Source organism: Stegostoma tigrinum, chromosome 1 (genome assembly GCF_030684315.1).
Source record: "Stegostoma tigrinum isolate sSteTig4 chromosome 1, sSteTig4.hap1, whole genome shotgun sequence".
Lineage (NCBI taxonomy): Eukaryota > Metazoa > Chordata > Chondrichthyes > Orectolobiformes > Stegostomatidae > Stegostoma > Stegostoma tigrinum.
This window is the reverse complement of record NC_081354.1, coordinates 61,465,112-61,492,099: the sequence shown is the minus strand read 5'-3', so window position 1 is coordinate 61,492,099 and position 26,988 is coordinate 61,465,112. Positions and strand designations below refer to the sequence as shown.

At 39.5% G+C, this 26,988-nt stretch overlaps 1 protein-coding gene and 1 long non-coding RNA gene across 2 annotated transcripts; one reads left to right on the top strand and one right to left on the bottom strand.

Annotated features, from left to right (window-relative positions):
• The first annotated feature begins 798 nt into the window (after nt 1-798).
• LOC125458968 (uncharacterized) lies at nt 799-24,309 on the top strand. Its single transcript, XR_009445725.1, has 3 exons — nt 799-1,337; nt 20,972-21,402; nt 23,758-24,309. It is a non-coding gene; the product is annotated as an uncharacterized LOC125458968 (long non-coding RNA).
• Nucleotides 4,495-19,177, bottom strand: rrh (retinal pigment epithelium-derived rhodopsin homolog). Its single transcript, XM_048544830.2, has 7 exons — nt 18,900-19,177; nt 18,309-18,499; nt 16,278-16,377; nt 11,810-11,963; nt 10,302-10,470; nt 9,254-9,432; nt 4,495-9,160 (listed from the first exon to the last, which is right to left on the bottom strand). Exons 1-7 carry the CDS (start codon nt 19,030-19,032, stop codon nt 9,040-9,042), a joined length of 1,047 nt encoding a protein of 348 aa, XP_048400787.1. The 5' UTR covers nt 19,033-19,177; the 3' UTR covers nt 4,495-9,039.
• Nucleotides 24,310-26,988: the final 2,679 nt, after the last annotated feature.

Below are 26,988 nucleotides of genomic sequence, written 5' to 3'. Positions count from 1 at the left end.
TTGTAAGGTTATCACCATCAGACGTGATTGTCTGACGTAAAAAGGTTAAAAACGGCAGGTTGTTTTCACTCTTAATGTTCTGGTTGCTTCTCAATTTTCAGACGAGGTAAAGATTTCAGAATGTTACTTTCCACCTTTTTGTTTTTATTTATATTTGTTCATGGAATCTGGGTGTTTCTAGTTTGACCAACATTTATTGTCCATCCCAATTGCCCCTGAGAAGGTGGTGGGATGGTGGTGCTGAGCTGTCTCTTGAACCAGTGTAGTCCTTGTGGTGTTATGACAGCCATAGTGCTGTTAGGAAGGGACTTCCAGGATTTTAACCCAGGGACAATGAAAGAATGGTAGTTATAAGTATAAAGCTTATATTTCTTGGCTAAATGTGAGTTGCGTCGGGTTTCCTGGTGGGAATACCACTACGCGGCCTAATGAGTTTTCTGAACATCTTTTACCAAACCCCTCTCAATAACTACTGTCCTGACCTCTGTAGGGTCTATCATGCCTGACTCCAGCCCCATTTTAACAAGGGCCATTCCCTGAACAACTTGCCAGTCAATGTATGTCCTGAAATTCATGGCTATCCCTGTGTACCGACATGTTATATTTAAAAGGCTCCCGTGTATCTCGATGAGCACTGGCAATCCGAAACTACCTGCTTGGCCAAGGTCAGAATTTGAACATCGGAGAAGAGGAAGATGACATCGCGATTCTGCGACAGGAACCTGGTGTTCCTGGTCGAGTGGCTGGTGCAGAGGACAGGAATTGTCTTCCCAAAGGATTGGTAAAGGAGGCCATGACATCAGATCCTGTCAGCCTGGTCTGAGGTCACTACCCTAGGGGTTTGAGGAGAGAACCCTTGGAATAGTTAGACAAACAGTTGCTGGATTTAGTCATTTTCATTTGCTTTCTGAACATAAATTCAGCTAGGCATGGTAATCGGGTAATCCCGTCTCCATTGGTGGTGAATATCTTGCTTTGTTGCTTTCTTCTGCTGTTTTTCTTTTTCTCCCTCTCTTTCTTCTCTCCTTTCTGCTTTAGGGGAATGGAAGAGGCGACAAGCCCCGGAGGTGAATCCTGGAGCAGCGGCCGGCGCGGGGTGGAGCGGTCCCGGAGCAGCGGCCGGCGCCGGGGGGAAGCAGTCCCGGAGCAGCGGCTGGCATGACGAGCCAGTCCCAGGCGGAGGCTGGCGTAGGGGAAGGAGTCCTGGAACTTACCTTGGAGCAGCTGAGAGCAGATATGGAGTGGAGCTTGGAGCAGACCACGGATGGGTGTTGGTCTGGGGTGTGACGCGGGTGGTCAAACAATGTGTGGGAGCCCCTGCGCTGAGTTGCTGTAATGTAAAGTTTATTTGAATTTTAATTTTATCTGATTGTAATGTCAGTTCTTTAAGTGTGTCTTATTTCTAACTTATTCTTTAAACACAATTAAGTAATGTATCTACTTTTTATTCTTCTTTCATGTCTAAAGATTTGTACCTAGGTACTTATACTTAAGACAGAATCATAATATGCAACATCGTAATACTTATCACTGCACTCCTGTAGTTCTGTACTTGAGTACACGTGACAATACAGAGTTTTCTATTCTAATACTGAATGCCCATTAATTTTATGGTATATAGCCCAAGGGGTCAGACTAAGAAAATTAAAGGGGATTTGAGGGGAAAGCCTTGCTGTGAGGATCTGGAGCTCACAGCATGAAAATGTGGGAAAGGAATTTCGGTAAGCACTCGAAATGCCATGATCTATTCCTACCAAAAACTGCTCTAGTCAGTTAATACTTTCATCTGAAACTGACTCTCACTTATAAAAACAAACTTGAAGAATAAATCATCAAATTACAGACCTGTAAATCCTACCTTAGTAACAGGAAAAGGTTAGCAGGAACTGCCGATGCTGGACAATCCGAGATAACAAGGTGCTGAGCTGGATGAACACAGCAGGCCAAGTAGCACCAGAGGAGCCGGAAGGCTGACGTTTCGAGTCCAGACCCTTCTTCAGAAATGGGGGAGGGGAAGGGGATTCTGAAATAAATAGGGAGAAAGGGGGAGGTGGAAAGAAGATGGATAAAGCAGAAGATAGATGGAGTGGAGACAGACAGGTCAAGGAGGCGGGGTTGGAGCCAGTAAAGGTGAGCGTAGGTGGGGACCTAGGGAGGGGATAGGTCAGTCCATGGAGGACGGACAGGTCAAGGGGGCAGGATGAGTTTAGTAGGTAGGAGGTGGGGTTGGGGCTTGAGGTGGGAGGAGGGGATAGGTGAGAGGAAGGACAGGTTAGGGAGGCAGGTACAAGCTGGGCTGGTTTTGGGATGTGGTCGAGGGAAGGGAGACATTGAAGCTTGTGAAGTCCACATTGATACCATTGGGCTCCAGGGTTCCCAAGCGAAATATGAGATGCTGTTACTGCAACCTTTGGGTGGCATCATTATGGCACTGCAGGAGGCCCATGATGGACATGTCATGCAAGGAGTGGGAGGTGGAGTTGAAATAGTTTGTGACTGGGAGGTGCAGTTGTTTGGTGTGAGCCAAGCGTAGGTGTTCCGCAAAGCGGTCCCCAATCCTTCACTTGGTTTCCTTGATGTAGAGGATGTCACATCTGGAACAGCGGATACAGTCTCACATTCGCAGATGTGCAGGTGAACATCTGTTTGATGTGGAAGGTCTTCTTAGAGCCTGGGTTGGGGGTGATGGGGGAGGTGTAGGGGCAGGTGTAGCACTTCCTGCGGTTGCAGGGAAAAGTGCCGGGGATAGTGGGGCTGGAGAGGAGTGTGAAGCGGATGTGAGTCACAGAGAGTCGTCCCTCCAGAAGGCAGATAATAGTGGGGAGGGACAAATGCTTTTGGTGTGGGGTCGGATTGCAGATGGTGGAAGTGTTAGAGGATGATGTTTTGGATCTGGAGATTGGTGAGGTGGTATGTGAGGATGAGGGGGATTCTATTTTGGTTATTATTGCAGGAAGGAGGTGTGAGGGATGAGTTATGGGAAATGCAAGAGACATGGTCCAGGGTGTTAGATTCTCCAGCATCTGCAGTTCCTACTATCTCTGAAACAATTTTAACCCCACTGCGAAGCCTCTTCTAAGGATGCCTGCCTTGAAGAAGTTACCCTCCAGAAAGACCTCAGTGGATCTCTCTCCCACTACAAACCTCCTGTAAACTTTGCCTCTAGCAAATTGTGCTTAACTAATTTATTTGGTTTATTTTGAGGTGGTTATAAATCTAGTTTGTTGTATAAATGTAATGGTTCTGAAAGAGACAATGTAGAAGTTGCATTAAGCTCCATTCAATCTGTCATGGTTACATTGTATTTGGGTGCAAAAACAGTCTTGCTTGAGGTCCCATAGGAGACATATCTAACTCCTGACAGTTTTGATTATGCCATACTAGTTAACTTTAATTGTATCTATTGCTGTCATGCATTGGACTAGACCTGGTTGTGTTAGACAAGTGTCTCTTCTTGTTCAGACTCTTGAGGGGTCTATCCTCTACCACTCATATACAGACAGGCCTTTAAATTCAACATGGAAAGAAAGGTATAAAAACAGAAATTGCTGGAAAAATTCAGCAGCTGGGGCAGCTTCTGTGGAGAGAAATCAAAATTAATATTTTGGGTCCAGTGACCTTTTCTCAGAACCGGTGATCAATGACAGCTGGTAAGACCAGTACACCAAAAGAATATTCTTACCACAGAGCTGATAAGAGCTGCAATCATAAATAGATTCCATGAGGCAGTATTGAAAGGAACAGAGCAGGGGCAGAAAAATAATTTATTCCTCAATGTTCCTGCCAAAATTAAATTCTGGTTATCCTGATCTTATAAAATATTAGAGCTCTTCTAACTTTCCTCTTTGATTGACTATTTCTTCAAATTTTTCTAAGGTCTTTTGTAACCCTGAACAAATTCTGTGGTCTTTCTGAAACTGGATTAATTAAATATAATTAGTTGTTTTTATCAGAAAGGTAGCATAATTTACTTAAAGCTGCAAAAGATCATACTTAGAAAGATTTGAAGGAAGAATCAATGGAAGAAGAAAGAAGAATTTTAACATTTTGTAAGATTAGAATAATCAGAACTTACTTTGGTAGAAACATTTATTAAGACAACAGTTACAGATAATCATTTTAAAACCTTGGTAAGAAGACATGCTTTGTGTTTTAGGCCTCAAAGGTGGAAAAGCAAGTGTTTTATCCAGGAAGAATTGGGAAAACATTCTTCTTGGCTATAGAAAGTGGGGAATCTCCAGAAAGTGGGAAACAATGTTTCCTCCAAGGCATCTGTGCAGCCATTTGGGGAATCTGAGAATTTACGGCTGCACATAAGATTTGATGTTCTAAACAGTAGCAGGTAAACTTAAACAGAACATGGGTAGTTTAAACAAAAACTGGTAAATACCCTATAAGCAGTGCAGAGATACAATATTAGCAGAATTTGAAACCTGATAAAAGTAACACAATCCAGTATTGCTTGCTAACTCATTATAAAGTTTTATTGCAAGTATATCATACAGTATTGTTATAACACAGTTTAAAAGTTTCTAGCAACTTAAAAACAACAGAATTTAAACAACATTAATTTAATGCCGGAATACAAGCCTGAAGCCAGCTGGTTACAAACAGCATTGAATTATTATAGCGTTAAGACAGCTTTAAGGCATTATAAGTAAGTAAATAAACAAATAAAGAAGAAATGGATGGAAAAATAATACTTCTAAAAAGACAATATGAGAGTTGGGCAGAACAGAACACAAGATTAGACAACTTAGAGAAAAGAAATCCTTAACATTTCTAATTCAGAGTCACTTCAATATGAAATACTAATCCTGAAGCTGAAAATGTTAAAAAATTAATGTGTTCAATTGGTCAAATACCAGATACCAAGAGTCAGTGTCAACACTATGGAAAAGCAAAGCCTCACAGGCGTAGACAATGCTCACCCATGACAAAAGAATACTACATTTGTACACCATACCTGCAAGGAAACAAAGGATCTAACTCATTTGATTTTCACGGAGCTTATTTATGTAATGAACATTTGTTAATTTAAACTTGAAAATGTGATAAGTGTCCCATCATATCAAATACCATAGCTGAAGGAATGGAAGTTAAAGCCTATGGACTTGAAGCTACAGAGTACAAGAGGAAACACTCTCAATGTTAAATGCATGTTCGAAGTAATACCACATCGTAAAGAGTATCAGGTAGTAGAAAAAGTGTATGTAATTCATAATTAGAAGCCTTGCTCTTGAGCAGGAAAGTTTGATTGGACCTAAAGCCAATTTAAAAAGTCAAAGAAATCAAACAATACAGGAGTAAGAGTTCCTTTGACTCAAACTCCCAAAATTATTCACAGTAGAATACCAAATATAGCAAAGAAGGAAGTTAAACCAATGTGTTTATACACAATAAGGAAGATTCCACATCTGTCAATGAGTCAGGCCCAGAAGCAACATGAGGAAATACCAGAATAGGTATAATTTTCCTGGTGAACAAATCAATGGAGTAGATCGAGGGCAGGCCTACCATACCCAAACCCAAGGAGTCTATAGAATATATGATGCCGTAACATAACTCAACAAGGTAGCAGCTAGAGAATTCCATTCTTTACTTACAGTGAATGAAAATTTAACCAAATTGTGTGAAAGTAGAATTTTTACAAAATTCAACATCAACAGTGAACTCTGGCAAATATAATTAGGCAAAGAGTCAAGACTGTTTACTACATTTATTGTTCCATTTGGGAGGTTTTGCTTCAGTTAACTGCCTTTTGGGATCACTTCAGCTCCAAAGATCTTTCAATGAACCATGTCCAAACAAGATTTAGAAGGAGTCACATGCCAGGTGGATGACATATTGGTATAAGGAGAAACCAGTTGAGCAATACAAACAAGGGTTGACACAGATTTAAAATGCTTAAAAACCATAGAGTTTACTCTCAACTAAGGGTGTGAATTTTGCAGTTTATTCACTTCAAGGGATATATTGTTAATAAAGATGGAATTTGGCCAGATCCACTAAAAATTAATACTATTAAGAAATTTTCCACTCCAAAAATCGGTTCAGAACCTGTAGAGTTTATAGTCATTGTACATCAGTTTTTAAAAATTTTTACCCCATTTGCAATGGTGCCTGAACCTTTGTGCAATTTCTTAAGAGGACACAAGGAAGGTCCTAGGACCTGAATCTGGAGTGTGCTTTTGAAAAAGCTAATGATGTGCTGACATCCATAGACATCCTAACCCATTATGATCCATTCTATCCAGTTTTGGATGCTTCAGCTACAGGCATGTTGTTTCAGCAGCAACCTGATAGGTGTAAGATAGAGGTGCATTATGCCTCCGTAACATTGTTGGACTTGGAGACTTGTTACAATATTATAGAAATGGAGACTGCCTCTGTCAAATGAACATGCGAGATGTTTTCAAACATTGTCCTTAGCCTCTGAAGTTCTCATACAATCAGGCAACAAATTATCAATCTCCCAACTTGATGAGAGAGAGTTGGCAAGGATGCCTCTGGTGATGCAAGCGTTCTGACTCTGCTTTATGAGGTTGACCTACCAATCCCAATGGGTGCAAGGGAAGCTAAAAACAACTGTGGATGTGTTCTCCAGAATGACTGTCTACTGCTCATGAACGAGTGATGATGAGGCATTTGTTGATAAAATTGAATCAGATACTTGGGCCACAGCAATCAAATAGCCAGTAACCTTCAATGGCTCAATCAAATCACTCAGAAAGGCCAAGAATCTGTTGTCATTTGTCGGTTTTGTTTTGAAGAGTGGCCAGATCAAAGGCTCACTTCAGTGGCCATGAAGGCCTATTTTCAGGATCAATAGCAGTTCGCAAATATAGACAGCTTGCCGGTATTTGATGAAACATTTGCTATTCAAGTTTCAAAACATCCTGAATAAACTATACCAGGGACACTTGGGCATTACCAACTGTACAGTGAAGGTTTAGATGTGAGTGGTAGCCAGCGATCTCAAAGACAAGTGAGGAACTCATAGCTGACTGTGAAAACCTGCCTAGGCACAGGACTGAGCAGCAACAGCCACTGACCCCCATTACTTTTCCCAACAAGACATAGGAATGACTGGGAACTGAAAACTTATGTTTGACGGGTGGTGTTGCCTCAATACTGTTGATTATTTTTCCCAGTGGGTGGGGATAATAAAGTTATGAACCACCATCATAGAAGCAGTTGTCAGAATCTTGCATGAGTCAGCTATGGTGGTTTCAGAAAATGGACTCATTTCCGAGATAATGAAGTGTAGAGCTGGATGAACACAGCAGGCCAAGCAGCATCTTAGGAGCACGAAAGCTGATGTTTCGGGCCCAATTATCGGTCGGATTGCAGCCACTTCTGGATTTAAACATATAACCCATTCACCAACATACCAACACTCAAATGGACAAGCTCTTCATGGACTCCTGATGGTCAAATCTCTTTTGAAGAAAAGTACTGTCTTTAATACAGCCTTGTTAAACTACTGGTCCACCCCACTATAGTGTGGCTTATCACCATCAGAACTACTGATGGGGAGAAAACCGAAGAGTCAACCCCCTATCCTATCAAAGTGGTTGGTTCCAGAGTTGAATCCCACAGCTGGGACTATAAATGTATTTGTAAAAAAAGATAAGTTTTATCAGGAGCAGCAGGCTCCACACTCAATTCAGTGTCATAATGCAAGATGGCTGCTACACAATGGGCTAGGACAATAGGATTAAACAGGAATGGTACAGTCGTCAAATAGGGCGGCACGGTGGGTCAGTGGTTAGCACTGCTGCCTCACAGCACTAGGGACCCAGGTTCGATTCTCACCTCGGGTAACAGTCAGTGTTGAGTTTGCACATTCTCCCCATGTGTGCGTGGGTTTCCTCTGGGTGCTCCGGTTTCCTCCCATAGCCCAAAGATGTGCAGGGTACATGGATTGGCCATGCAAAATTCCCCATAGGTTCAGGGAAGTTTAGATTAGGTGAGTTACAGGGAGATGGGCCTGGGTGGGATGCTGTAAGGTTCGGTGTGGACTTGTTGGGCCGAAGGGCCTGTTTTCACCCTGTAGGAATTCTAATTCTAAAAACAGCAACAAACATATATTGTCCAGTGATAATGGGAACTGCAGATGCTGGAGAATCCAAGATAAAAAAGTGTGGAGCTGGGTGAACACAGCAGGCCAAGCAGCATCTCAGGAGCACAAAAACTGACATTTCGGGCCTAGCCCTTCATCAGAGAGGGGAATGGGGAGAGGGAACTGGAATAAATAGGGAGAGAGGGGGAGGCGGACCGAAGATGGAGAGAAAACAAGATAGATAGAGAAGAGAGTATAGGTGAGGAGGTAGGCAGGGGATAGGTCAGTCCAGGGAAGATGGACAGGTCAAGGAGGCGGGATGAAGTTAGTAGGTAGGAAATGGAGGTGCGGCTTGGGGTGGGAGGAAGGGATGGGCGAGAGGAAGAACAGGTTAGGGAGGCAGAGACAGGCTGAGCTGGTTTTGGGATGCAGTGGGTGGAGGGGAAGAGCTGGGCTGGTTGTGTGATGCAGTGGGGGGAGGGGAAGAACTGGGCTGGTTTTGGGATGCAGTGGGGGAAGTGGAGATTTTGAAGCTTGTGAAGTCCACATTGATACCATTGGGCTGCAGGGTTCCCAAGCAGAATATGAGTTGCTGTTCCTGCAACCTTCGGGTGGCATCATTGTGGCACTGCAGGAGGCCCATGATGGACATGTCGTCTGAGGAATGGGAGGGGGAGTTGAAATGGTTCACGACTGGGAGGTGCAGTTGTTTGTTGCGAACCGAGCGGAGGTGTTCTGCAAAGCGGTCCCCAAGCCTCTGCTTGGTTTCCCCAATGTAGAGGAAGCCACATCGGGTGCAATGGATACAATATACCACATTGGCAGATGTGTAGGTGAACATCTGCTTGATATGGAAGGTCATCTTGGGACCTGGGATAGAGGTGAGGGAGGAGGTGTGGGGGCAAGTGTAGCACTTCCTGCGGTTGCAGGGGAAGGTGCCGGGTGTGGTGGGGTTGGTTTACAGTACAGCGGATTTAAATGAAAGAGTTTAATTCTGTTAAAGGTGCCTGAGAGATGGTCATTGGCAGAATGTGGCTGATAGTTAAATCCTGTTGACTCTGGCAGCGTATCATTGCAATTAAAGCCCTCCGAAACCTGAAATAAAGGAAAAATGTGCATGAATAATATAATTTGGGCAAGAAATTTGCAAAAAAAAAAGCTTCTTTCTCAAAGGAAATAAATACTTACTTCTTATTTGCAATGACATAAATACAAGGATTATAGAAAGTAGAAGACTTGGCAAAAAGTGGAGCTACAATTGCCATTGCAGGTGGAATGAATTTTGGGTCACTGAAAGAAGACCATAAGCACACAATGGAGTAAGGTGACCAAGCCACCAGGAACATCACAATCATTGCAACAGACATCTGTGAGAAAAGAAAAAAACAAATGAAATTGCTTTCAATCATGTTCGTTATTGTGCTTTTGTCCATTGTGATACATCATCAAACAAAGCCTAGAGGCTGTGGAGCTCCAGCTCATAAATTCTTTCAATAAAGAGTAAAAAGCGAACAATAATGGCACCATTCTTCCACTGCATAGAATGGGAAGACAGTCATGGAGCCATAGGATTATACCGCAGGCTAACAGACCCTTCACTCCAACACATCCTTGCAGACCAGATATCTTAAACTAATCCAGTCCCATTCATCAGCATTTGGCCCATATCCCTCTAAACTCTTCCTATTCATAAACCTACGTAGATGCCTTTTAAATGTTATATTTTAACCAGCATCCACCACTTCTTCTGGCAGTTCGTTCCATACATGCACGACCCTCTGCATGAAAATGTCGCCTCTTAGATCACTTTAAATCTTTCCCCTCTAATTTTGGACTGCCCTACCCTGGTGAAAAGACCTCAACGATTCATCCTTTCCATCTCCCTCATGACTTTATGAATCTCTATAAGGTCATCCCTCAGTCTCTGATGCTCCGGGGAAATAGCCCCACCCTATTCAGCCTCACCCTATTTCTCAAATCCTCCAATGCTGGCAACATCCTTGTAAATCTTTTCTGAACCCTTTCAAGTTTAACAACATCTTTCCTATAGCAGGAGGAAAGAGATGTTGTCACAAAGAGTTGAGGATAGGATTTTTAAGAATGGGCATTATAATAGTTTCAAAGGTTACACAACAATCCTGAAAAAAAGACTTAAATCTCCATTAGATTAAACTATTGTGCATTTTGTTGCTCCCAGAGACATTGTAAGTGAATTTGGAAGGAGAAATGTCCTTACCTTTGTCACATCAAGTTGATCTGACCAATCCAAGGTTATATTTTCTAGAACATCATGGCGCATAAATCTTTTCACAGTTTTGGATACATTGTAATAGCAGAAGATCATGATTGACAATGGTACCACAAAATTAACTGCAATTACTGTCATTGTGTAGGAAACAAACAACCTGGAAACAAAACCATGCAATGAAATCAGGCCAATTCTCAATGATTGGTTGAAGGTGTACCTCCTCTGAATAGACATTTATGCTTCACTTTGTAAACCAACGTGCAAACTCCATTTTTACAGACTGATGCACAACCCACAGATCTGAACTCAGCTATTTCAGAAATTTGAGAACAAAGCAGAAACTGAAAATCTATATCAAACATGCTGTCGTACCTATGGTGAAAATTCCAACTGAAGAATTGGATAAGAAGATAAAGAACAGGAACACAGAAAGAAATGCTGAACATGTGGATGTTTGCTCTATATGTTTTGTTAATAAATGGGCACTCAATGTTTTCCTTAAGAGGAAGTGACAGACAGAGGAAGAGAAGGCCCCACCATTCCAATATATGCAATGTCACTTTATATACTTAACATTGTATCTACATAATCAAGAGTAGAACTATCAGCTCAATTGATGATAAATTTTATTCTAGAATTCATTTCTATCAGTAACTAAACGAATCAGACTTTTGGTGAGCTAATAATGAGATTAACAATGCTTCTTCTTGCTCATGAATCAGACAGTTACTTCAATTCCCGATGGTGGGTGTGTCCAGAACCAGGGATCACAGCATGAGGACTTGGGGTGGACCATTTAGGACTGAGGTGAGGAGACATTTTTTCACCCAATGAATGGTGAGCCTGTGGAATTCATTACTATAGGAAGCAGTTGATGCCAAAACATTGAATGTATTCAAGAGGCGGCTAGATATAGCACTTGGGGCAAAGGGATCAAAGGTTATGGGGAGAAAGCAGGATTAGGCTACTGAGTTGGACAATCAGCCATGATCATGAAGAGTGGCAGAGCAGGCTCAAAGGGCTGAATGGCCTCCTTCTGCTCCTGCCTTCTATGTTTCTATGCTTCTAAATACCCAACAGTCTTATGAGAAATCTGGAAGTTATTGCCCATGATGTTCCTTCAGGGGTTGCATTTAACAGTACCTACTAATCACCTCACCATGCAAGACTGTGGATTTGCCATACTTACCCTCTACATCTTTTGTAATTAGCATAAATATATCTGAGCATATATCATAGGCGAGAGGGAAGAAAATGGAGTGAGGAAAATATATTACTTCATTTCCAACTGTAGAGGAAAATTTAAATGAAAAACCCCACAGTGGTATTGCCCATTAAATATTGCACTTACGATTTTTGATTTTCAATTTCTGAACTTGAGAATTTATTCCAGCATTAAAAAATGCGAAACAATTAACAAGAAATTTAATACTCATTTATAACAACAATGTTTTAATTAAAACAAATGTAAAGAAAAAAAATAAAAGAAAACTTACGAGTCATTGTTCCTCCAATTGATGGTACATGTAGCTCCTGTTGGATCTGGAGCATAACTTGCCCAACCCATTACTGGCATCAGAGCCCAGAATAGGCCATTGGCCCAGGCAACTGTGATCAGAGTTGCATAGGTAACATTGGACATCTTTCTTCCTGTTGGAGATATTTATTGATTAATAGGCCACTTTAGCTGATTGTATGCCTTCAGACAGCTCAACTCTGTGCAAAACAATACACATTATAAGATGACATAAATTTAAGTTTATCTGAACTGTAAGATTGTGCTACAGCATGCAAATCATTTGAATTCACTTTTGCTTTGTATATTAAAAACCTGTTGGACATTTTCTCTGCATTAATTGAAATATCAACTTTTTATGAGGTTTTCAATTTCATGACATAAGTACATAAAAGAAATCTTTGCCCATAGTGGCTTGGTCACCTTTGCACTCAGGAGAAGCAAGGGCTGCATTAAACATTTTTTGTGAATGATTTTCTTCAGAAGGCAGTGGAGGTGATTGTAAGTGTGTAAAATGGGATGAAGCAAAGCAAAAATGGAACTATGTTATATTGGGGATAGCAGGAAAGACTAGATGACTGCATGTCCAATACAGATTATGGGATCAGAGTGTGCACTATTAAGAAACTATATGAAGGAAACAGCATTGAAGAAGTTACTTCTTCGTGATTTACTGTTTTACCATAACTTAATCTTTATTTTTCTGAAAAATACAATGAATTGAAAAACATAATTTAAAAGATGAACCTGGAGTTATATAATAACTTTCACAGAATAAAATGTCCCAAAGTTCTTCTCAGGAGCATTATGAAGGAAAATTGGACACCAAACTACATAAAGGATGTGTGTGTAGGACAGACTACCAGAAACTTTCTAAAAAGGTAGGATTTAAGGAACAATTAAAATGACAAGGATAGACATTAAAACAAAAGTTTCATGAATTCCAGAGCTTTAAGGCCTTGGCAGTTCATGGTATGGCTACCTGTGCTTGAGAAATTATAGCCAAACACGTTCAAGAGACCAGAATTCTATAGATAGCTATTAAACATATATAATTTTCTCAGTCATCCAGCTGAAAAAGACGATAGTCCTATCTGTTAGTAGGCATGTTTTGTCAAAGCAAATTGGCTGTAACATGTTTGAAGAATGGATGACCACTGTCTGTAAAACGCAAACTTTCGCATCCTTGTGTTGGCTATTACACAATTCTATCCTCAACGCATTAAGTGTAATAGTGCATGGAAGAATGCACTGCTTACGCCAACAGAGTCCCAACATATGTCGACATCATTTGTTTAGTTGACTCATATTCTTTGTTGTGAAGTGCTTTTTGAGAGGTACTTCATAATTTTCTTTGTTTTTTTGCAAAGTTTGTTGTGTTACCCATAATATGGGAGGAAAAAGTAACAAGAATGCATGCAGTTTGGTGGAAGCTTCTCCCAGGTTTTATTCATGATTTTAAAGGCTTTGAACCATCAGAGGTGCTCCCAAGAATCGAAGAACATTATGTTGCTCTTGTGAAACAAGTTGGATTTGAAGCGGAGAGTAAGGATGTTGAAGAGCTGCTTGAAGACCATTGTGAAGGCCTCTCTACAGCTGATCTACATCAACTTCTCACAGAGGGGGAAATGGAAGCTGGAGATGATGAAGAAGGAGTCCAGGATGCAGCCATGAGAGTTTTCCACTTCTATTTGTCTTCTATCCTGGAGGAAGTTGAGAAGCAGTTGCAGCTCTTAGAAGGCAATGATTACAATGCAGAATGCAGCAGGGTAGCAGTTCGTGGAGTAAGCTGTTATCTGGCACTCTATGAACAACTTCTTTATGAAAGATGCAAAAAAAGGGTGCCTCTTTTAAGCCAACCCCCAAGAAACAGTCAGAAGACAATGAACCACAGCCATCCACTTCTGGATTAAATATTTTTCACCCTAACCCTGCAATCACAACTGCAACTGAAGACAATGATGATGATGGTGACCTTCAGCCACTGTCTTAACAATTCAGCAGCCTCAAGACCATCCTCCTCCCCTATCAAGTTACCTTCAAATGTTTTCAAGGTAAAACGTTAAATTTACTGTAATTGCTTTATTATTAGATATGAATTTAACAATTACTTAAACTGTACTATCCTTTATGTTGGGTCATATATTTGTTTCAATTTTGAGTCATTTTTTCGACATAATCCCTGTTATTTTTATTGCATGATTTTCTTTAACACGAGATCACACAGGAGTGCAACTATTACGTTATAGCAGAAAGGGCTGTACAGTAATTCAGAAAGGTGAAGCTGTGGGTGGATTTGAAAATAGGAAGACAATTTTAAGTTCAAAGCATTGTGTAATGGGGAATCAGTATAGATCAGTGAGGAAGAGAATTTTAGGTGAAAAGTACTTGGTGAATTTTAGAACAAGGGCAGGAGAACTGTGACAAACCTCATAACGATAGGCCTGCCAGGGGTGCATGGAATAGTCAATCTGAAGATGCTCTGCATAAACTTGTAAGTGGTCAACTGCACTGATCTGGAGAAATGGTATCATGCAAACTTGTTTTTAGGACTTCTCCAATTTGAGAATTTCTCATTTGAGCTGAAAACATCAAAAGGAAATGATGGCATTAACATCATAGAAAGGATGAGCTCAGTTGCAGAAGCTGGTATGAAGAAGCAGCTTGGATGCAGATAACAAAATGATCAAGGCAAGAAGACAATCATTGAAGATAATCACAGAGAATTCTGAAGAAACTCAGCCAGTCTGACAGAATCTGTGGAGAGAGGAACAGAGCTAATATTGTGAGTCCACAAAGACCCTTCTTCAGAGCTTCTCTCTTCTATAAAATAATTAACATAGATTGGTGGCTATTCAGAAGATAGAACAAAACATGAATAAAGGTGACAAAAATAATGATGTGGGAGCAATTAGAGTGTGAGAGAAAGCTCGCTCGTAAAATAAAAATGGAAAGCTGCTAAAGAGTTTTAAAAAGAACAGTTAACAAACTGAGTAACATTCTTATAAATGTGAGCTTAGAGATTAATAATGGCAAATAAGGAGATGCCAGATTAGTTGAACGACTATTTTGCATTGAACTCCCCCATAAAAAAAGGCAACATCGAGAAATATTTGTAAACCAGAAGTGGAATGGACAAAGGAATTTAAGAAAATTACAACTACTGGGGTATTGGGCCTGAGCAAACTGTTGGACCCGTCAGCTGACATATTGCCCTTCACTGAGAGACCTCATTCTAAATATCTTAAAAGAAATGGCTAATGAGATGTATTTACTTCAATTTTTCTACATTCCTTAGATTTGATGAAGGTTCCATTCAATTTGAAAATAGCAAATGTGACTTAGTTGTTCAAAATGTGATATAAAAAGCAGGTCCATGAACTTAACATCTATCATAGGGAAAATTTTAGACCATGAAATTGTCTATTTCTGCAATGTGAAAACCATGTCTTTATACCGCTGCAATTTTGATTGTGAACTGAAATGGGAAAAGAATGATTTTAACAGAAAAGATGTGGAAGGATTGCTGCACTTTTTGAAAGCAGTTTATCTAACACTCATTGTAAGAGCAGTTTACACTGTTGAATATCCAAACAGTTGTGGGGAGGTTTTTGCAGATGTGTTGGAGCCATGGGATATGGATGAAGGGAAATGTGGCCAAAAGCACCTGTCCTGTGGAGTGGTCCTCACTTATCGATGACAAAGGCTTCTTCTTTCCTACAACATTCACATGATTCGTTTCCAGGTAGGTGAACAGATTTTGGGTGTGAATGATATGGTCAGAAGTCTTTTGACTTACAGAAAGGAGATAATATCTTTCACACTACAACATAAAGTACCGAAAGCCTGAAGAAGGCTAGTTTATTGACCCTCACCAGTTGCTGTAAACAGTTGCTTTTTATAAATGATTTTATAGGCTGGGAACCAGTTAGTCTGTGCTGCTTGCATGCAATTGAAAAGCACCTGGAAAACAGAGATTAAGCAGCAACAAGCCCTGCCAAGCCAAAAGGATCAGCTCAGCAATTCTAGTGGATCGGGACCGTTGAACAGCTTTTCCCTCTACCCATAACACCAAAGATTTTTTGGTCTTTTTTTTGGTGTGTAGAGCATGTTGTATTAGGGGTTTGGAGTTTTACCTAGTTAAGTTATATGCTGATAGTTCATAATTATTATCTAGGCTGTGTTTGCATTTGCATTCAAAAGTAACTTCTAAATTATTACAAAAGATGTGTTGGATATGAAAGTAACTTACAAGGCCAATACTTACTGAACTTTCTTAATTGCCCTTGATCAGATGGTTGGACCATTGCATGTGATGTGGTTAATCTCATGGTGATGTTGGACAGGGAGTTCCAGGATTATGACACAAATAAAGAATGACATTGTTATGGAGTTCACAGTAATTGAACAGATTTGACTGCTCTATAAAACTATCACCATAGTCTTACCTAAATCAGGTTTACTAATCATCAGGTATCGGTCAATAGCGACTACAGTAAGTAACCCAATACTCGCCATTCCAAAAAAGATATTTAAAGCTGCATAAGCCTGAAAGAAACCAACCACCAATTAAAAATAGATCAGGAAATACATGCAATCCAATGAAGATAATTGGCGATTTTTGGCCGTATTCGCCTTTAAATGAGATACTAACAAGGCATCTAACTGCCTGTTTTCCTACCTCAGAAGGAAGTTTTATAACTCTGTGTTAGTATTACAAAGGCATGGATATTTTCTCACATGTTTCTAGTAAGCCATTGTGCATGACATGCCTTGTGATCAGAGGTAAGAATCAATGCCATCTGTCTAGCATTCAATTTTGTTCATTTAATCAGTTCCGTACGCTAGATGTTAAAATCCCTTAATATTTGGGTGCAAGACATCAGTTGAATTCAAATTCCAAAGTGAAATATTTGCTGGCAATGGCAATCTGAAATAAAAATAGAAAATGCCAGAACTCTCAGCAGGTCAGAGCGAAAAAACAGAGTTAACCCTTCAGCTAGATGAGAAAAGATAGAACTGTAAAGGTTTATGCTGAATTGGAGAGCTGGTGCTGGTATGATGAGCCAAGTGGCCTCCTTCTGTGCCGTAACAGCTTTGTTTTAACTCAGTACAGGAACATGAAAGGGGGAGGGTCAGAATTAAACAAAGTGACAGGTCCGTGATAGCATGGTTGGCTTCCTGGCCCAATGTAATGAAAACAGAATTATGCTTGCAGTAATGTTAAAAATATGATGATATATGTCTTCAATTTTTTTTAATATCTGAAAGATAAAATATATTGCAGCAGTTAACTTTACACAAAGAAACACTGATTATAATTAGTTATTCCATTAAATTTGCAACAGTTCAACACTAATTTGAGAATAAAGCATGGTGACGTAGGATTGGTCACATTATATAGTGTCCATTTTCCAAATGAATGTTAAGAATAGGTCAGCATGTTTGTAATGGACATCTGAACCATAGGAACATAAGTCTTGGGCCATTCAAACTTTTGAGCCTGCTCCACCAATCAACAAGACGGATCTGATCGTCAACTCAACTCCATTTTCCTGTCTACCCCCTCTATCACCTTTCACGTGAAGTGCTGACCTAGCTGATAGTCTTCAACTTTTGTGATGCGATGCCTATGTTAGCCCCCATAACATGAGATTTAGGTCACAGAATACTGAATAATTCAATGAACTTTTATTATAGCTCCTGATGTTTACAAACGTATACTACAATTGCAGACACTTGCATTTCTGAGGTGAAGCTAAGCAGTTGGAATACATTGTAGCACACTTCCCTCAGTTTATCATGCTGCAAGAGGACAAAGATCAGTAAGATGGAGATCTTTAGATCATTAGATCGCATGACCTCATATGGGGATGACATCATGAGCATGCCCCTTAAAGGTGTATTGAATATCTGCCACAAGGCATAACGCAACAACCCTCGGCTCCCTTGTTGATCAACAATATATCTGATCTAAGAACCAAAAGAACTGAGGATGCTGTAAATCAGGAAAAAAAACAAAGTTGCTGGAAAAGCTCAGCAGGTCTGGCAGCATCTGTGGAAGAGAAAAAAAGAGTTAACGTTTCGGGTCTGCTGACCCTTCCTCAGAGCTTTCTGAGGAAGGGTCATTGGACCCAAAACGTTAAATCTATCTGACCTGTTAGATTTATCTGCCTTGAATGAATTCAATGATGCAGCCTCTACTACTTCCTGGGGAAGAAAATTCCACAGGCTAATCGCCCTCTGAGGGAAAAAAAAGGCTTTGCTTTAGTGTAATAACATTTCTTAAACAACCCATGGAAAGTAAAAGTTTTACCCTTGTGGTAAGACCAGAAAAGGAGAAAGAAGATATCTTTGCCAAATAGTCCTGCAGCAAGGAAATGGTCATAATGAAGGGAAATGAATGCATTTTACAAATACAGTTGAAAATTATTTCTCCTCCCCTATTTTAACAATAGATGTTCTGTCAGTATACTGACCTGACAGCCCGCATGGCCAAACTTCCAGCTGCCATGCAGGTCTGAAGCAGCTGACATTGGGTAACCGATGGCACTCACGCCAATGTCAGTGAAAGCCAAGTTCACAATAATTGCATTGGTGGCTGTACGGAACTCCTTGAACTTGACAAACATAATTAACACTATTATGTTGCTGAGTAGACTTAACACTCCTGTAATGAAACACAATGTCACGTTCCTCATTAATGTCTCCATTGTCATCAAAGCAAACATTGCTTTTAAGATTAGTGAAGCAGCAACTTGACAACAATATATCAAGCCTTAATTATTCTAAACAGGGAAAACAAAATTAATGTTCTGCCCAGACTTCAACTTATTGCCAATTTTAAAAGTTAGTGAACTGTATGTTATTCATAAATGTGTGCAATATTTCTTATTCGACACACAATTTTTTTATGAAGAAAAAGAATTAGTTTGGCTAATTAAATTTCAACATTTAACCCAAGAAAACATTAATTAAAGACATTTTTCATCTTAATACATAACATTTCAATCTTCTTTAACTGTGATTATGTTTACAGTTCATAAGTGCTTTTGAAGAATATCAAGTACCTGCCGTTATCAAATAAGCTGCAACAATATTATGCTCCCTCCAAGAGAAGACAGATTTGAATTCCATTTCAGTCGAGTCTCTGGAGGAATTGAAAGTAACATTCCTAAAGAGGTTTTCTAAATTATCTTCCATTACAGTGGTTAAGAAATACTTAACGATTCGAAAAACAAACTGAGAGAGGTTCTGTTTTTATCTATTCAATGGTAAAATCAGACACAAAGCTTTGTCTCCAAACCACAAAGACTGTCACTGTGGCTGCTGAAAAGTTCTTTGGGTCAGCCAGTGAAAGGAGTTTAAAATCTGGAACTCAAACTACTTGTTAAATAAACAATGAGCTCCGCTGATCTGGTACTTTGCAGAGAATTACTTGAATGAGATTAAAGTCACATGGTGCTCAGTGCTCTTTTCTCACAATAAATAAATTGTACTTCCAGCACCCATCCTGAGTTGGAACATGTTTCCAGATCTCTTCACACTGAACTGAAACAGGTTCGTTCAGCTGTTGTATAAAGAATTTAAAGCAGAAGGGCCACAGAAATCATTTCACTGTGCTTTATCCATACCCATCTTTGAGATGATGAGCTCATCTTGAAACTTGAATTTATCTTCTCCACAAAGCTATGATGGAGAACATTTAGAATCTTTTTGTGAAGAGTAATTGTATAAAAGTAATTACCGACTACAAAAGAGCAACTGGCCCTATATAATTTAGGCCGCTTTGGGTTTCTCTTATATTTCAATCACTTTAATTTGTCCATTCTTGTCATTAAAGTCTCTCTCAGCCTGTCCATAGAATGATCTATTATTACATAGCATGCAGCATAGAATCAGGCCATTCTGCTCAATTGCTCCATACTGTTATCTGTGCTCCATTCATGCCTCCTTCCACACATTGACATGCAAGTCAATCAGCATAACTCACTGTTTCCTTCTCCTTCAAATGATTATGTAGCTTCCCCTTAAATGTAACCATACTATTTGCCTCAGTTACATTCTTTGATACCTCCTTACAAATCCTCACCACTCTCAGATTGAAACCTTCATCAGAATTTATTATATGACATTTTGATGACTGTTTATGTTGATAGCCTCTAGTTTTGCCATTCCTCGCAAGTGGAAACATTCTCTTTGTGTCTTCCTTATGCAAACTTGTATAATTTTAAATTTTTTTTTCAAGCCTCACATTAATTATTTCAGGAGATGATGGTCTTAGTTTATCATCTTTTTCTGATAGGCATAATCTCACAAGGTGACATCCTTTAACATTTTTCTGCACCATAGCAAAATTACTGTATACAATACTCTGGGTGTGAGAAAGCAGAATTCAGCACAAGTTTAGCAGAACTTCACTGTTTTTGAGTTTTATCTCTCCATAAAAACGGGAGAATCAAAACAAGAGTAAACCCTTTGGGTGACATGGTGGCAAGGTGGTTAACCTTGCTGCCTCACAGTGTCAGGAACCTGGGTTCAGTTCCACCCTTGGGCGACTGTCTGTATGGAGTTTGCACATTCTCCCCATGTCTGTTTGGGTTTCCTCTGGATGCTCTGGTTTCCTCCCAAAGTCCAAAGATATGCAGGCTTGATGGATTAGCCATGCTAAATTGCCCAGAATGTTCAGGGATGTGTAGATTTAGGGAGATGGGTCTGGGTGGGATGTACCGCAGGTCAGTGAGAACTTGTTGGGCTGTAGGGCCTGTTTCCATACTGTAGGGATTCTATGATGACTTTCAAGACTGCCCTGCATCAAATCTACATTGCTGCACTAACATTATATCCCCTAATTCTGTGAATGCCCAAAAATCCAACAATCAATAATCAGGCATTCTCTTGGATAGAGAATTCTAAATATTCATGACCTTTTGGCTAAGGAAGTTTCTCTTCACCTCAGTCCTAAATGGCAGATTCCATAATGTGAAATTGTGCTTGTGTGTTTGAGATTTGCCAAAGGGGAAAACATTTGTTCAGCAGTTACTTTGAGAAGTCGATATATATTTCATGTTTGAATGATATCATTTCCCATATTCTCAAATCCAGGGAATATACGCCTAATTTACTTTCTCCCTTTCCATAGGTCAATTGTCTCATCCCAGGAATATCTAATGAACTGGTGCTGCACTGCCTCTAATGCGAGAATGTCTTTCTTTGCGAAATAACACCAAAACTACACACAGAACTCCAAGATAACAAAGTGTGGAGCTGGATGAACACAGAGGGCCAAGCAGCATCTTAGGAGCAGAAAAGCCGATGTTTTGGGCCTAGACCCTTCTCTAACCATTCCTTTTATCTCTATAGTGATGATAGTGTTACTGTTCATAGCTAATACCCTCCAAAATAAGCAGCAACCTGGAAAATCTTTTCTGTACCATTTGCAAACACTCCACATCCTTGCGGTAGTGTACTGACCAGAACTAGATGCAATATTCTAAATGTGGTCTAACTAAAGTTCCACACAGCTGCAACATAACTTGCCAATACGAATGCTCTTTTCCCTGAATGATGAAGGTAAGCATGCTATATGCCTTTTTCACCACCTTATCCACTTGTGTGCCACTTTCAAGGAAAGTGACCTGTATGTCAACATTACTCTGTTTGGTAATGTTTCTAAGGATGCTGCCATTTACCGTATACTTCCCTCCTGCATTATCTAGGTCTTTTTGAAGTTCTACACTTATAGTTCACAGTGTGTCCAAGTTCTGTATCACCCACTTGAAAATTGTGCCCACTATAACATGGTCTATGTCATTAATATGTATCAGAGGAAGCAAGGGTATCAGTACTGACCCCAGCAGATCTCAATGATAAATCTTTTAACAAGCTGAGAAACGTTTATTAATCACTACTGTCTGTTTCCTGCCACAAAGTAATTTTGTATCCTCATTGCTACTGTTATTTTTATTCTATGAGCTATAACATTGCTCACAAATTCATTTTAGGGCATTGCATTAGACCTCTTTTGGAATCCATAAGCATCACAACAGCATTGTCCTCATCAACACTCTCTTATTACCTAATGAAAATAAAATGCAGAACGTTAATTAAACCTGATTTTTCCTTGAAATATCCATGCTGGATTTTCTTAAGGAACCTGCATTCTCACAAGTAATGATAAATTTTGTCCCAAATTATTGTTTCTAGCAGTTTTCCTTACCACAAAAGTTAAACGGACTAATATGTAATTGCTGTGATTATCTTCATATCTTTGTATGAATAAATGTGTTACATGGGCTAGTCTTCAGTCAGAGTCACAAGCATGGAAACAGACTGTTGGTCTAACTCGTCCGCACCGACCAGCAATCCCAATCTGACCTAGTCCTATTTACCAGCATTTGCCCATATCTCTCTAAACCCTTTGATTCATGTACCCATCCAGATGCCTTTGTAACTTTACCTGCCTCCATCAGTTTCTCTGGCAACTCATTTCACACACGCACTACTCTCTGTGTGAGGAAGTTACCCCTCAGATGCTTTTTAAACCCCCCACCTTACCTTTAACTTAAACCTGCAGTGGAGAAACTACCAGGAGACATGGAGAATTCTTCAGGAAGTTAAACTTTTATTTGCAAACAAAAGCTGTGACAATCAGAAAGTGGTTTCCTGATTGCCCCTGATCCTCAGGGCTTGTTATACTTTATACATTTTCAGTTATCATGCTCTTTCTCAGGTTCCCAGCATGCTCAATGGTGTCAGTACAGGTTATCTTTCTACACTTAGGCTGTTAATTTATGTTATCTTTCTGTTACTACCACAATGGCCGTTTCTTCTTCAAACTAAGATAATGATTATTTCTACATCTGCCACAACAGTCCTTCGCCTCGGGTTGACCCCGTTACATCATGCTAGTCCTTGCTTCTAACTTATATGCTTTAATCAACCTAATTATGCTGCCGTTAATAGCTAGCCTAGTTATATTACCATTCTTCTACACTCCCTTGACATGTTCAAGCACCTCATTCTATTAAGGTGCAGCATTTCATTGATTATTGTAACATTCCATAATTCAGTACATCATCATACTGATCACTGTAAGATTTAACCCTTTGTCTGTCCCTATATTTTACTCTCCATCATGCCCTCTAATTTTGGATTCCCCAACCCTACGAAAAAGACCCTGGCTATTCACCCTATCCATGCCACTCATGATATTATAAACCTATATAAGGTCACACCTCAGCCTCCGACACCCCAGGGAGAAAGGTCCATTCCCTATAACTTAGCCTCTCCCTATAACTCAAACCCTCCTGGCAACATCCTTGTAAATTTGCACCCTCACAAGTTTAACAACCTCCTTCCTATAGAAAGGCGACAAGAAGTATACACAGTATTCTCAAAGTGGCCTCACCAATGTCCTGTACAGCCGTGACATCCCAACTCATTTTCTATTTAGCTAGCTTGTTATTAACGTCTTAGATTTTAGTCATGCAATCCTTTCATGGGCCAATTCCCATCCCAATGTATCCTTTTATTTCTGTGCTCATATTGTACTATTTTGGCTTTTATTCCTTAACAATTGCAGTTCCAACAAATTCGCCATTCCCTCCCCCCACCCCTTTCTTAATTGTCCTTGTTAAGTTCTGATACTACTGTCAAGGTATTTTGTGTGATCCATTCAGTTTTCTCTTTAGTATTTTATTAATTCATGGTATCTCATCAACGTTGGTAGTTTTTTTAGTGGAATATGTATTTTAATTGGATATTGTTTGACATATGCCTCTGTTGTTTCATTGCCGTGTGTACCACTATTGTTACGGGAGATGCTGCAACGCATCTTATCAACAGCACATAAGCCATAGTGCGCTGGCAGTGTAGGAAATGTTTAAACTAGTCGACAGGATACCAAACAAGTGAACTGTTTTGCAGATGTCAGTGAACTTCTTGAATTTGTCTTTGGGAGCTGCACTCGTCCAGGCAAGTATCAAATATTCTAACACACATCTGAAGAGTCAGGAGGTGAGTTAGTATTGCAAAATTTCTATCTTCTGACCATCTGATCTCAAAGAATATATTATGGTCACTAAGTCCTTGGTGTTCCCATAATCCTATTTCTCTGCTGCAGTTCATTCCCAATTAGAGGGTTAGAAAGGAGTCCACTGAACATTGTACAAACTCCATCCTCTCAACAATTTCATCTACCTTATCTAGCCAATTTATTTCAAGGTAATTACACTTCTTTTAAAACAAAACTCATTTTTGATAACCTTGTTACATATTTCTTCTTGCACTTTCCACTATTAGGGATAGTTTCCATGGATATTTCAAGGAAGCTAAACGAGATCCCTTCAGTAGTTAAGAAACAAACTTAATCCTTTTTTAATTTCTATTAACATAATTCATCTAACTGGTTGTTTTAGCATTTTCTCCACTGCAATTACCTCTAATAAATTAGCTCCTGCACCTCCTAAACTCTCTAAATAAAAGACTCCTCAATACTTAGTTTCCAGTGTTAGCCTGTATAAATATCTATTAATTATAGCTAGTATATGATTACTCAACATTTTACCTTTAGTTACCTTCCTTTATTTGAATATTTGTGATAATACAAATTAATTCATTCTTAATACTAGTTTGTCTTGAGTTTATTTTGACCCACATTTCAACACTTCATTTCTAGAACACATTTATTAGCATATCATCCTTAGTTTAGTCTTATTTAAGTTTGTTTTACTTCTTGCAGATTCTAACCAGTTTGAAAAATTTGCCATTTTCCTGTTTAATATTTTTGCTAAAGCATTGGGCTGATTCTGGTTCAGTTGGAGCCCATTCCATCAGTGCAGCACCTCAGTGACCCAGTACTAGTGCCAGTATCTGCTGAAAAACAAACCCTCAATACTAATCCTTTCTGTTCATCCTACAAGCTTCAATTTACAAATACACTGATTGTCCTCTTTCATATTTCCAAGTCATTACCATAAATAAGAAGTTCATTTCTATTTTTGTTAAAGATCTCTTCCATAAGATAGATAACATGCCTTAGTTTCCTGTCTCTGAACACCTACTTGTTTGATCCACATCCAAGACTTCTTCGTCCCATCTTTTTCTCAAAAAGGATGAAATTGTATAATTCTACTTTTTGATATCAAGTAATATATTTGTACGATTATATACATTGATTACATCTGAATATCTGCTTTTTCCGACCCAATTACTGTCTACTGAATTCTCCATTTGGTTCTGCTTTTACGTAGGAGAGAAGTCCAAGAGGAAATATGACCATGGACTTCAGCATACTGCCGAGCCCAGCCATAATGTTGTAGCACATGACAATGATTAAAGAAGAAAGTAACTGGACAGCCAGAAAGGACACATTACATTTGAGAGTATACTCTTCCCATTGTCTTGAATCTTGCTATTTTCAGCAATGAATTTTCCATTTCAAAAGTGAACATCACTAACGCTTTTCATGTGAAGCCTTAAATTATTTGCAATCTTGAACTATGAAAAAAAAATCCCATTACCTAAGTTATTCTGATAAAAATGTGTAAATTTTCAGCAGTTTCAAGACAGATGCCAAAATAACTGAATGTTTAAAATGAAGCCGAGAGACTGGTTCAGTCCACATTTTACTGACAGCCAGATATTTGAAATCCAGAAAACCTTGTTAATACTTTTATGGAGCATAAAATAATCCGTTCTGTACAATTAGAACAGTCAGCTTCATAAGATCTCAGTTTGATCAGTTTCAACTGAAGTAGGTTATTGTGAATTCCCAATAAATACTAAGCTAAACGAGATCCCTTCAGTAGTTAAGAAACAAACTTAATCCTTAAATATTGTAATTACTTCCTCCTCAGTTAGAGAGGAGTATCTGCTGCCAACATGCGCAGATGTGTTTGTTACTTATGCCTTTGTCTATTTCACCAAATATTTCTCACATAAATTATGCCTAGTGATAAGGCTGCATTGCGTTTGAAAACTAGAACAAAATCTTGAGGCAGACCCAGGAGCCAAAACTAATGATCAGATTGGGTTAATTTTGTCTTTATCCCCCAAGTTTTATTTTAACAAAAGCATACACACCAAGGATTTAGAGAAGTAAGGGAGAATTGTGATTCAGCCTGGACTGATAAGTCACTAGAGTCAAAATAATTCAGGATAAAAACGGTTGAAAAGCTCCAAAAGGAACAATATTAAAAAGGTAGATCTGTTAATGCAGCCACCAGAATTTTCTAACCGTGCAGTTTAAGGTTTCTAGTTTTCAAAGGTTCATGAATCAGTTTAGTGCGTAGGTTTGGGATCATGGACCCAAATAAGCCATGAGACATGTAAAAAATTCAACCCCCAGAGTTAAATGCTGCCAGTTAAAAAAAAATCATTTTTCGCAGTTTCATTTTGTTAGATTCAAGTACTTCATCCAGATAAAGGAATTCTGCGGTGACTGATGTGCCAAGACGAGATTTGCTACTGCATACAAAATATACTTCCCAATTATGAGAGTGATAATGGGAACTGCAGATGCTGGAGAATCCAAGATAATGAAATGTGAGGCTGGTGAACACAGCAGGCCCAGCAGCATCTCAGGAGCACAAAAGCTGACGATTCGGGCTGAGACCCTTCATCAGATCTCTGATGAAGGGTCTCAGCCCGAAACGTCAGCTTTTGTGCTCCTGAGATGCTGCTGGGCCTGCTGTGATCATCCATCCTCATTTCACTATACTTCCCAATTATGTTCGCTTGGATAGATGACAATTTGTTTCAAAAGGTACTCAAAAAGACCCTAAGAGCATCAAATTTTACATGGGATCCACTCAGCTGCCACAGACTGAAAAAACTCAGAGGTTTTATGAAAACTCAACTTCCTGACTTGGAAATATAATTACCATTCTTTCACTGTCACTGGGTCAAAATGCAGGATCTCCCTCTCCAATAGCACTGTCAAAAGGACAACAATGGTTCAAGAAGATAGCTCACCACCACCATCTCAAGGATATCTAGGGATGGTCAATAAATGCTGGTCAAGCCAGTGATGCCCACATCCCACTATTTAATTTATGAATAAAATAGTCCAAGCTATTGCACCTTCATTTTGACTACCTATGCACTGCATCGTCTCAGTCAGTTGGTTTTCAGCTATAAAATTTACAGGCTCACAAG

Coding starts and splice junctions, on each gene's coding strand:
- rrh (XM_048544830.2), bottom strand. CDS start 19,032: ATGGAAGATAATTTAGAAAACCTCTTTAGGAATGTTACTTTCAATTCC. Junction 16,378..18,308: donor TTGGCCATGCGGGCTGTCAG/GTCAGTATACTG, acceptor GGTTTCTTTCAG/GCTTATGCAGCTTTAAATAT. Junction 10,471..11,809: donor AATTGGAGGAACAATGACTC/GTAAGTTTTCTT, acceptor TTTTGTTTCCAG/GTTGTTTGTTTCCTACACAA.